This window comes from Brassica napus, chromosome C9, assembly GCF_020379485.1.
Source record: "Brassica napus cultivar Da-Ae chromosome C9, Da-Ae, whole genome shotgun sequence".
NCBI lineage: Eukaryota > Viridiplantae > Streptophyta > Magnoliopsida > Brassicales > Brassicaceae > Brassica > Brassica napus.
In genome coordinates, this window is record NC_063452.1 from 16,322,278 (window position 1) to 16,335,703 (window position 13,426).

The window sequence follows — 13,426 nt, forward strand, 5'->3', positions numbered from 1 at the left end:
GGATCGATCGACCTCATTTGGATCCAAACACGAGATTGGTTACGGAAGAATACCAACGAGGTATAACTGAATTCATGAGGTTAGTTCACCGACAACCGGAAGCAAAAACATGTATGTTAAGATGTCATTTCTCTAATTGTAAAAATAGAAGGTTATTAAAGAGTGGGATGTTTGGACTCATCTATATTTGAGTGGGTTTACACGAAGTTACAAAATTTGGTATCATCATGGGGAAACTGATTATGAACATGGTAGTACTAGCGAACCTCAGCCAGCGGTTAGATTAGAAGAACCAATTAGAACATATGTAGATTATGGTGTAGGTACTGAGGAGATGGTAAATGATCATTTTAGAGGGGAAGATTTACCCAATGCACAAGCTAGGAGATTTTATGATATGTTGGATGCTGGAAAGCAACCATTGTACGAAGGTTGCAGAGATGGTCATTCAGCTTTATCATCTGCTACAAGATTGATGGGCATTAAAACATATTATAATTTGGCTGAAGACTGTGTGGATGCGATTGCTGATTTTGTAAAAGGTATTCTACCCGAGGATAATGTAGCTCCTGGTTCATACTACGAGGTTCAGAAACTCGTAGCTGGTCTTGGTTTATCGTATCAGGTAATAGATGTATGCAGCGACAACTGCATGATTTATTGGAGGGCGGATGAACAGCGGGTTACATGCAAATTTTGTGGAAAGCCTCGTTATAAAAATACGAGTGGAAGAGTTCCAGTGCCATATAAAAGGATGTGGTATTTGCCTTTGACGGAAAGGTTGCAGAGGTTGTATATGTCTGAACGCACAGCGCAACCAATGAGATGGCATGCGGAGCACTCAACAGATGGTGAGATGAGACATCCTTCAGATGCAAAAGCGTGGAAGCATTTCCAATCAAAAGTATCCCGAGTTTGCGTATGAGAGAAGAAATGTCTACCTTGGATTATGTACTGATGGTTTCAGCCCGTTTGGCAAGAGTAGAAGACAGTATTCTCTATGGCCAGTCATTCTTACACCATACAACCTACCCCCAAACTTGTGCTTGCGACGAGAGTTTTTGTTTCTCTCGATTCTCGTTCCCGGACCAGAGCATCCTAAGAGATCACTTGATGTGTTTCTTCAGCCACTAATATATGAGTTGCAACAACTATGGACTCAAGGTGTTGAAACATACGATGTTTCGTGTAAAGAAAACTTTCAAATGCGGGCAGTACTAATGTGGACAATAAGTGATTTTCCAGCATATGGTATGTTATCTGAATGGACAACGCATGGAAGGCTATCATGTTCATATTGTCAAGATAACACTGATGCTTTCCAACTAAAACACGGAAGGAAAACGTGTTGGTTTGACTGTCACAGGAGATTCCTTCCACCTGATCATCCATATCGTAGGAGTAGGAATTTGTTTACGAAGAACAAAAGGGTGTTTGACAGTCCACCTCCGGAAATTTGTGGGAAAGATTTGAAGACACAACTAAGAGATTTTGGTGCAGAAAGGACGCCAGACGTCGGTGGACATGAGCGTTTTCCGGTAGATGCTGTTGGAGACCTACATAACTGGCACAAAAAAAGTATTTTCTAGGATCTGCCATACTGGGAGGATCATCTGCTAAGGCATAATTTAGATGTCATGCATATTGAGAAGAACTTTTTTGACAATCTCATGAACACGTTCCTTAATGTTCAAGGTAAAACAAAGAATAATTTGAAGTCAAGACTGGATTTAGTCGATATATGTGCTCGTTCAGAACCTCATGTTGATGAGAATGGTAGGGCTCCTTTTCCCATATACCGACTTGATGCAGAGGGAAAAGATGCGTTCTTTGATTGTATTTCAAACGTTGTGGAATTTCCAGACGGTTACGCATCTAATTTGCGTAACTGTATCGACAGAAAGGAAGGAAAGTTTACTGGTTTGAAAAGCCACGATTGCCATGTAATGATGCAGCGCCTCCTTCCGTTTGCCTTCAAGGAACTATTACCACGAAATGTTCATGAAGCAATTGCAGGGATAAGTGGTTTCTTCCGCGATTTATGCACGAGATCAGTGACTCTTGAAGGTATTGAAAATTTGAAAACTAACATAGCCGTGATTCAGTGCAACCTTGAGAAGATATTTCCTCCCTCATTTTTTGATGTTATGGAGCATCTTGTTATTCACCTGACAAGAGAATTGGAACTTGGTGGTCCTGTGCAGTATAGATGGATGTATCTGTATGAGCGGTATATGTTCCATTTGAAGAAGATGGTGAAAAATTTAAGTAGGGTGGAAGGTTCTATAGTCGCACAGATGATCAATGAAGAAACTTCAAACTTTGCCGAGTACTACTTTCCAGCAGAAGTTCAGACCAAAAACAGAAGACCTGCTCGACATGATGATAGAGGCGAACGGGCAACATATCATGTTACGGTTCCAGACATTTTCACAGACGTTGGACGACTTAGCGGAAAACCAAATGACCGTCGACTTACTGAGCAGGAGCGCAGTAATTTGCAAACATATTTGCTCACCAACTGTGAAGATGTTCTTCAATATGAGAGGTAAATAAATAAGCTTACAAATTTTTATTTTAACAAGTTGAAATTTAAATCTTAATTAATTACATTATTGTCATCATATGTACAGGATTTTCATGGCAGAAAAGAGGTTCGAATATAGATACGCCACAGAGGACGAACTAGAAGAAATGAATCAGAGAGAATTTTCTTGATGGATGTTTACTTATGTGAGTGCTTTAAACAAATTAAAATATCATTTATCACATATTTATACTAATTCACGTTTATTGATATATAGGTGTCTGCTGGTTTGGCCAGAGGTGAAATATTTGACGATTGGATACGCGAGATGGTCGTTGGACCAAAATTTGTTGTGAAGTCATATCCGAGATTTTGTACTCGAGGATATGCATTCACAACTCAGAAGAGGAGACGTTCGAGTACGACTTATGATGCTGGCGTTTGTTCTGCATCAGGAGATGATGTATACTACGGACACATACATGAGATTTTGGAAATCAAGTATTTGGGCATGGTTGGATTGCGCTGTACTGTTTTCTATTGTGATTGGCACGACAACACTCTAGATCGACGTGTGAGAACAGATGCATTTGATGTTACATCAGTAAATTCGAGGCGAAAGCTGCAATATTATGATCATTTCATTCTTGCTTCTCAGGCCGATCAGGTAATTAAATGTTAATTATTTAGAATGATTCATCATCATGTGTATTAATTTATAATTTTACTAATAATTTTTTAAATGTTACAGGTTTGTTATATCAAGTACCTCCGGGTAAGGAACAGAGATGATCCATGGGTTACTGTTACAAGACTCAACCCGAGTGGCCTAGTTCAGGGAAGTTCTGAGCTGGAAGACCCACTACAACCAAGCACATCCGGCAACTTAAGTGCAGCAGAAGATTTAGCTGGAGTTGGCCTTGTAGTTGATTTAACCGACTTCGGAGAGGAAGCCGTCGTTCACGTAGAGGATGAACCAGTGATTGGAGAGTTTCACCAAGATCCATGATGACTCGGAAACAGACTAACATCGATTTTTTTATTTTTTTTATTTTTTGTAATATTTCGACGGAATTCCGAGGAAGATAAGGGTTTCCTCGGAATTTCCTCGGAATATTCCTAGGAAATTCCGAGGAAATAGGGTTTTTAAACCGAAAACAACGTTTTGCGGTTTGAATAACACTTATATAACCCTTATTAAGTGTCTTAGACTGATTATGAAGTCAAACATTTGTTCCTTACCCTATAATAAACACTTTTCCGATTGTATGAACGAAATCCCCACAACGTAAGAGAAACACTTATACACTTTAATGAACGGTAAAGGGAATACTTTCAATTCGTTTTGAAATTTGTTATTTCATTGTTTATGATCATCTATACAAAGAATCCTCAATGGTATGCATTACAATTGTATAAGAAATGAAATACGGCAAAAAATTGATGTTTTGAAACCCCAAACACTAGTTCCTCGGAATTCCCTTGGAATAATCCGAGGAAAATAAGGGTTTCCTCGGAATTTCCTCGGAATATTCCGAGGAAATTCCGAGGAAATAGGGTTTTTAAACCGAAAACAACGTTTTGCGGTTTGAATAACACTTATATAACCCTTATTAAGTGTCTTAGACTGATTATGAAGTCAAACATTTGTTCCTTACCCTATAATAAACACTTTTCCGATTGTATGAACGAAATCCCCACAACGTAAGAGAAACACTTATACACTTTAATGAACGGTAAAGGGAATACTTTCAATTCGTTTTGAAATTTGTTATTTCATTGTTTATGATCATCTATACAAAGAATCCTCAATGGTATGCATTACAATTGTATAAGAAATGAAATACGGCAAAAAAATTGATGTTTTGAAACCCCAAACACTAGTTCCTCGGAATTCCCTTGGAATAATCCGACGGAATTCCGAGGAAAATAAGGGTTTCCTCGGAATTTCCTCGGAATATTCAGAGGAAATTCCGAGGAAATAAGGTTTTTAAACCGAAAATAACGTTTTGCGGTTTGAATAACACTTATATAACCCTTATTAAGTGTCTTAGACTGATTATGAAGTCAAACATTTGTTCCTTACCCTATAATAAACACTTTTCCGATTGTATGAACGAAATCCCCACAACGTAAGAGAAACACTTATACACTTTAATGAACGGTAAAGGGAATACTTTCAATTCGTTTTGAAATTTGTTATTTCATGGTTTATGATCATCTATACAAAGAATCCTCAATGGTATGCATTACAACTGTATAAGAAATGAAATACGGCAAAAAAATTGGTGTTTTGAAACTCCAAACACTAGTTCCTCGGAATTCTCTCGGAATATTCCGACGGAATTCCGAGGGATATTTAAATATCCCTCGGAATTTCCTCGGAATATTCCGAGGAAATTCCGAGGAAATAGGGTTTTTAAACCGAAAACAACGTTTTGCGGTTTGAATAACACTTATATAACCCTTATTAAGTGTCTTAGACTGATTATGAAGTCAAACATTTGTTCCTTACCCTATAATAAACACTTTTCCGATTGTATGAACGAAATCCCCACAACGTAAGAGAAACACTTATACACTTTAATGAACGGTAAAGGGAATACTTTCAATTCGTTTTGAAATTTGTTATTTCATTGTTTATGATCATCTATACAAAGAATCCTCAATGGTATGCATTACAATTGTATAAGAAATGAAATACGGCAAAAAATTGATGTTTTGAAACCCCAAACACTAGTTCCTCGGAATTCCTTTGGAATAATCCGACGGAATTCCGAGGGATATTTAAGTATCCCTCGGAATTTTCTCGGAATATTCCGAGGAAATTCCGAGGAAATAGGGTTTTTAAACCGAAAATAACGTTTTGCGGTTTGAATAACACTTATATAACCCTTATTAAGTGTCTTAGACTGATTATGAAGTCAAACATTTGTTCCTTACCCTATAATAAACACTTTTCCGATTGTATGAACGAAATCCCCACAACGTAAGAGAAACACTTATACACTTTAATGAACGGTAAAGGGAATACTTTCAATTCGTTTTGAAATTTGTTATTTCATGGTTTATGATCATCTATACAAAGAATCCTCAATGGTATGCATTACAACTGTATAAGAAATGAAATACGGCAAAAAAAATTGATGTTTTGAAACCCCAAACACTAGTTCCTCGGAATTCCCTCGGAATATTCCGACGGAATTCCGAGGAAAATAAGGGTATCCCTCGGAATTTCCTCGGAATATTCCGAGGAAATTCCGAGGAAATAGGGTTTTTAAACCGAAAACAACGTTTTGCGTTCTGAATAACACTTATTAAGTGTCTTAGACTGATTATGAAGTCAAACATTTGTTCCTTACCCTATAATAAACACTTTTCCGATTGTATGAACGAAATCTCCACAACGTAAGAGAAACACTTATACACTTTAATGAACGGTAAAGGGAATACTTTCAATTCGTTTTGAAATTTGTTATTTCATGGTTTATGATCATCTATACAAAGAATCCTCAATGGTATGCATTACAATTGTATAAGAAATGAAATACGGCAAAAAAAATTGATGTTTAGAAACCCCAAACACTAGTTCCTCGGAATTCCCTCGGAATATTCCGACGGAATTCCGAGGGATATTTAAGTATCCCTCGGAATTTCCTCGGAATATTTTCATTTAACCGGGCAAATATTTCGCGAAAATTGAAATTGGAATTCCGACGGATACTATCCGTCGGACCCTAGGTTTTATAACCACGAGCCGCTTCTTCTTCCCCATTTCTCTCTTCTTCCTCTGCGCCTCCTCTCCCTCTTGTCCGGCGATTTACCCTTTCTCTCCGACCTCTTCTCTGGCGATCTCCCTTTTCTCTTACACAAATCATGTAAGGACCCTATCCCACTCTCTTAGGTTCTATTTGTTAGGTTTTTGTGTAGATTTGATAGATTTTTGTTAGGGTGATTGGTTAGGATTGTGATTTGGTTGTATAATAGGTTTAGAATTGTGATTTGGTTGAATAATTTGTTTTGTTGAATTGATTTAGAATTTTTTTATAAATTTTTGATTTTTTTTGTATTTATAAATTCGATTTTTGTGTATAAATTCGATTTTTGTATTTTACAAAACGATTTTGGTATATAAATTCGTTTTTTTGGATTTTACAAAACGTTTTTTGTATATAAATTCGATTTTTTGGATTTAACAAAACAGTTTTAATATCTTTAAAACTTTTTTTGTGATTAAAAACTATTATTTGAGATTTTGAAAAAAAAAATTAATTTTTTATATTTATATTATATAAATTTTTATATTTATTAAACATTTTTAATATTATTAAAACTATTTTTTGTAATTATTAAACTATTTTTTATTTATTAAAACTATTTTTTGTTTATTAGAACTATTTTTATATATTTATTAAACATTTTTGATGTCAATAAAACTTTTTTGTGATTAAAAAACTATTATTTGGGATTTAAAAAAAAAATTAATAATTTTTATATTTATATTATATAAATTTCTATATTTATTAAACATTTTTAATATTATTAAAACTATTTTTTGTAATTATTAAACTATTTTTTATTTATTAAAACTATTTTTTGTTTATTAGAACTATTTTTATATATTTATTAAACATTTTTAATGTTTATAAAACTTTTTTTGTGATTAAAAACTATTATTTGGGATTTTTTTCAAAAAAAAAAAATTAATTTATATATTTCTATATTTATTAAGTATTTTTTTTATAATTTACAGGTCGCATGATGATCAGACCCGGCCTCGACAGCGTCGTGGTCGTGGTGGTACGGAGAGCCAGTCTCGGGATTCCAGCCATTTTCAGGATTCCCCTTCGCCCCACAGCTCCTACCATACATCTCCCTCTGCTGCACCCGCTCCTGCTCCTCTCGCTCCTGCTCCTCTCACTCCCGCTCCTGCTCCTCTCGCTCCCGCTCCTGCTCCTCTCGCTCCCGCTGCTGCACCCGCTCCTGCTGCTGCACCCACTCCTGCTCCTCCGGGTCCTCCGGGCGTGATGAGTGTTGCGGAGTTGGAATTCCGATGAGACGCTCTTTATCTATCACCACTTCGTCCATAAAGTTATGGACAACTACGGGAAGCAGATCCACGAGTGGAAGAAGAAGTGGAAAATCAATAAGGTTCGATTTAATTTATTAAACAATTTTTTAATTTATTAAAGTATTTTTCAATTTATTAAACTATTTTTTTTTTTATTAAAAGGTCCCAAAGTCGATAAACAACACGGTCTGGACGGAGTTGTGTGCGCATTGGGATAAGGAAGAGACGAAAGAAACTTCTTCCACCAACTCCACCAACCGCAGGAGCGACCGTAAAGGGAAGGGCGTCTTCAAGCATAACTTGGGTGCTCAATCTATTGCCTCTCTGGGAGATCGCATGGTAAGTTCAGCCGCTTTTTCTTCAATTATTTAAGTTTTGAAATTTTATTTTTTGTTCATTTCTTCTAATTTCTAATGTTTATTTAATTTATGTTTTTTTTCAAGGCGGAAGAAAATGATGGCGAGCCGGTTGATGATCTCGCCCTAATGAAGAGGGCGTATACCAACAAGAAGACCGGCCAGATTGATGACGGTCTTGTGAGGGAAGTGGTCAGCCTGGTTCAAACTCAGGTGCAAGACGAAGTGTCTCAGCTTCAAACCGAGGATGACGCTTCGACGGCTTCGACCAACTTATCCCGGTTTCGAATCAACGAAATAGTTGAATCCGTAAGTTCTTTTTTTTTTAAAGTTCAATTTATTTATTTCTTGATTTAAATTTGTAAATTTGGCTATTTTCAATTTCAGTCGGTTCCAAAGAAGAGGAGACGTTTGGTCGGTTTGGGTCGTCGCACCCGGTCGGTTCCTCCTTCTTCTGCACCACCGTCCTTTGTTGATCCAGAAGTACTTACGGCTCAGTTGAAGGACAAGGATGATCACATATCTTTGTTGGAGACCCAGATGGCGGCTCAATAGGCGGGCTATGAGGCACAGAGGAGGCTGAACCAGCAAATGATGGAGATGATGCAGAGGATGTACTCGAACGAGGTGTTCCCGGACGTGCCAGACCCGTAGTTTTTTTTTTTTCCAAAAACTCTGAATGTTTTATTTTTATTTGTGAAACTTTGAATATTAATTAATATTATTTCAATTTTAATTTTATATTTTCGAATTTAAATTTCAAAAATTTCATTTTTTTAAAAAAATTTAATATTTTTTACATTCCGAGGAATTGAACCCTCGGAATATACCGAGGGACATCTTCCTCGGAATATACCGAGGGACCCCGTTCCTCGGAATATACCGAGGGACATGTTCCTCGGAATATTCCGAGGGACCCCGTTCCTCAGAATTTTCCGAGGGACCCGTTCCTCGGAATTTTCTGAGGGACCCGTTCCTCGGAATTTTCCGATGAAAATTCCGAGGAATACTTCGTCGGAACTTCCGAGGATTGGACCATCGGAAATTCCATCGAAATATCCCGACGAAGTTCTCCCTCGGTATATTCCGAGGAGCTTTCCGACGAACTGGTTGTCCTCGGAATTTCCTCGGAAATTTGTTTCTTCGGAATTCCGTCGGAAAATTCCAAGGGATTTCCGAGGAAAATTGAATTTCCGAGGAGTTATTTCCGAGGACTTGTTTCGTCGGTATGTCGTCGGACTAACGTTATTCCGACGACATACCGAGGATTTTTTCCCTCAGTATGTCGCTGTTTTCTTGTAGTGTTAGAAAATTTATCCTTTTCAAAAAAAAGAAAAGAAGAAAATGAACATTTAACATGGTTGAAAGCAGTTGACAAAAAAAAAAAAAAAATTTAACATGGTTCAAAGAAATTAAACTAGATGAAAGTAGACAAAAATCTAAAATCAGTTAAGGGTATACACACACAAACCCTTTCTTATTTCTTGGACAACAGATCAAAGAGAGAAAACAACATAGAGAATGCTGATTCTGTACTAGCTAGTAGTAAGAAATAAGATTCGTGTAGAAACTTGAGAACACATTTTCTCCCCTTGACTAAGCAAAAACTACACCAGTACTTGAAGTATCGTAATAGAAGTAGAGACACATTATTTCCTCGTGATCAGGGTCATTAACGCTTATTGAAACCCTCATCTTCTCCTACAAAGGTAAATAATTGTTAAAGAGACCAACCAATTGTGTTGTATCAGAAAGTAGACGATAACTAAAGAGAAACTAGTGTTAACGAATAAGTAGTTCCAACATATGGCATATCCTAGGGTTAAAGCATAGTTTTAATCAAAATCTACCAACATCATAGTAGTTATTAATTACTAGTGTCTCAAATAAACTGTGAAATAAGCTGAACGTTCGGTAGGAAACTGATTATGGAATATCAAAGCAAATATAAGTCACAACCAGGAATGCAATTTTAAGAATTACCAAAACAAAATGTAAGAAAACTTACCTCTGTTGAATAAGGAAATAGTTTGTGAAGAGGAAGCACAATAGGGCCAGGTGAAACAGGGCATGTGATCAGTTCACTGAGTTCGTATATGTCGTCTATGATCTTCTTGTTGCCAATATTAACCCCCAAGAGCACGAATCCTCCAGTGATTAATTTATCTGTTGAAACAAATTAAAAGATTTCATCAAGAAATATTCTGTACACTAAAACAAGAATGACAACTTCGATAGCAATTAAGCAAATTATGAAAGGAATTAATAAGGTACTTGTTGAACCGGTTATGTTTAAGCTTGCTTTGTTCTGCTCCTCAAATACCTCCACACCAGTGACTTTGATTGGATAATCTCCCCAGCCTACAACAGTCAGTTATTAATGCTAGTAAAGAGTACACGATTCATAACAAACAAAAAAGTACACACCAGGAGATATATAAAGTCAAAGATAGATAAACATGATAGGTTGTGATAGATCCAGATCCAGATTCAGTTGTTTTGTCTTTAATTCTGCAGCCAATCCTATAGACTTCTAATTCCAAAACAAACCAATTATTTTTATATTGTTCGACAACCAAATTTTATGGTGACTTACTTTCCGTTAACCAAGTCAAAATGAGATTATTGAAAAGTTGTTTAAGCTTTCAACTCCTAATAATATTGTTTTGTAGATAACATAGAAAGACATAGAACAATGTTATGAGGAGCAAACCGCAGTCTTGGAAAGGGATGGCTAGCAAAGTAGGCAAGCAGAAGAGTGATAGGATCAAAAGGAACATTGGATAAACGTGAGGAATCGCCATTGCTTGGCACTCAAAGATCTTCAAAAGAGGAATTGAACTCTCTTTAGTTTAACAAATACTTATTGTTAAGTAGTCTCCGTCTACCCACATGCCACATGTCCTGCATGTTACATTTATAGTCAATAGATTACAGTATTTTTACTATAATAATTAGGGTGTTTGTTTAAAGTATTTTTTGCTAAACATTGTTTAAAGTATTATCCACATATATATATATTGGTCTTCCGCGAGTTAGGGAGTCGGTTTATAGATAAATTGTATTTTGTTATACATTTTAGTCTGCCACGAGTTAGGTGGTGACAATATATTTTAGTCAATAGATTATAGTATTTTGCGATACTAGTTAGGCTGTTTTCTAAATTATTTCTTAACGCAATTCTTATAACGGTTAATTACATAGTTACATTTAATGAACTAAAAATATTATATTATAATTTTCATTATTAAATTATATTTCCTTTTAATACTAGTTTTCTTTTATATTCTTCATAAATAACATATATAATAAAAATACATTATTAAAAGAAACAATTTTAAAATTTTAAAAACAAAATACATTTTTACATAATATATTTAAGAGTAATTGCACTCTATATATATCAATAATAATTTAATTTGCAAGAATGAAATTTCTACTATACATTTTTTTATAGTGACACTGGTACCCCTATTTCTCCTCGACCAAACCTATTAGCTTATTTGTATTTTCATTCGTATTTTAATTTGTATCTAAACGAAACCTATCGCTTTTCCACTTTCTTTTGTTTTCCTTTCTGAAACATTTGTTCTCTCTCTACTATCTCAAATCAAACTCTCTACATCCTCTCGGCTAATCCATCGCACGCACACACAACGTCACCGACACCATTGTCTTCTTAGGTGACTCTCCCCATCACCAACCAACAAGCCACTCAACCCCCAACCACCAATCAATTCTCTCCTCCTATCTCCATGACGGCCTCCCTCAGCGCCGCCCATGGATGGAACTCATAGACCGGAGCACTCACCGACTCCATCTCCTAGATTCGTAAGAATCTCGCCTATTTCAAGGTTAACCCTACGCCACAATCGTCTCTCTCGTTCTCCCCTCCTCCCTACTCTCGCATCCCTTCTCACTCCTTGTCCTCCTCTCTCTCTCTGATAGATCCTTGATCAATGTAATTCTGTTAACTCTTATATTCAAATCGTAAAGCAATACAATATCTCTCAGCTTTGTAGTATGAAAACAATATAAGCTCTCATGGCGAACTTAAGACTGCATCATCGATCTCATAGCGATCGAGTGTTCTAGACTCATAGCGTCTTCAGAACTTACAACATACAAAACATAATTCGAAAATATAGAAGTACTTAACTCTTTATACAATATGAGTAGAATAATATTGTAACTGCAAACCCTCGCTTGTAAGGAGAGGCTTTCACTTCAATCTTCATTCTTCACTTCAATCTTCATTCTTCCAACTCCTTAGCCTTCTCACTCTTCTTATTCCTCCTATAATATGTGTTATGGTATCTATCAATGCCCCTCCCATCGAAACCGAGCTTGCCCTCAAGCTGGAACGAAGGAAAACACTCCACAAACTACCACGGCAACATCCAAGAATCCTCTACACTCTATTTCCCACTCCAAGTTACCAGCAACTCTGTTTCTCCATGTTTGTTAAAACGCTTAGCCAACACATCAGCGGGTTCCAAAGTGTATCACTCGGGTCCAAGTAAACTGGCGGTAAAGCCTGAACCTCCTCATTACTCCCAGAGCTTTCTTCAATTGAGAAATGTGAAACACATGGTGAATCCTAGAACCCTCCGGTAGCAACAACCTGTATGTAGCCTTGCCAATCTTGTCCACCACACGATAAGGACCGTAAAACTTTGCTTCTACTTTTTGACAAAATCTACGTACCACCGTTTGTTGCCTGCACGGCCTTAACTTCAAATAAACCATGTCACCAACCTCCAAATTTCCATCCCTACGCTTCTGATCTGCTTGATTCTTCATAATCTGTTGAGCATGCAACAAATTCAACTTCAACTGCTCCAACATCTTATCACGCAACCTCAAAGATTCCTCCAATTCGAAGTTACTTGTGGAACCTTACTCAAAACGAATCAACCCCGGAGGTTCACGCCCATACACAACCTGAAAGGGAGTCGTTTGGAGGGACTTGTGAAACGTAGTATTATACCAAAACGCAGCCCAACTAAGAAATAATGACCAAGTGCAAGGATGAGTCGAGGCAAAGCAACGTAAATACGTTTCCAAGCAGCGGTTGAGTACTTCAGTCTGACCATCCGTTTGTGGGTGAAAAGCCGTGCTAAACTTCAATACGCACCCGCCAAGCGAAACGTTTCCTTCCAAAATGAGCTCAGAAACAACCTATCTCGATCAGAGACAATACTTCGAGGAAACCCATGTAGCCTCACTATCTCAGATACAAATTTCCGAGCCAAATCCGAAGCAGTAAAAGGGTGTTTTAAACCAATGAAATGGGCATACTTACTCAAGTGATCAACCACCACCCAAATCATATTAATCCCACCCGAAGTTGAAAGTCCTTCAATGAAATCCATATTAATGTCCTCCCACACACGATTCAGAATTGGCAAAGGTTGAAGTAGCCTGCTGGAGATAACGTAGAGTGCTTATGAGTCTGGCACACCATGCACT

The 13,426-nt window shown here is 36.9% G+C and overlaps 1 protein-coding gene across 1 annotated transcript; it reads right to left on the minus strand.

Annotated features, from left to right (window-relative positions):
* Positions 1 to 9,353: 9,353 nt before the first annotated feature.
* Positions 9,354 to 10,950, minus strand: LOC111206372 (MD-2-related lipid-recognition protein ROSY1-like). Its single transcript, XM_022703039.2, has 4 exons — positions 10,668 to 10,950; positions 10,229 to 10,315; positions 9,963 to 10,120; positions 9,354 to 9,655 (listed from the first exon to the last, which is right to left on the minus strand). Exons 1-4 carry the CDS (start codon positions 10,756 to 10,758, stop codon positions 9,551 to 9,553), a joined length of 441 nt encoding a protein of 146 aa, XP_022558760.2. The 5' UTR covers positions 10,759 to 10,950; the 3' UTR covers positions 9,354 to 9,550.
* Positions 10,951 to 13,426: the final 2,476 nt, after the last annotated feature.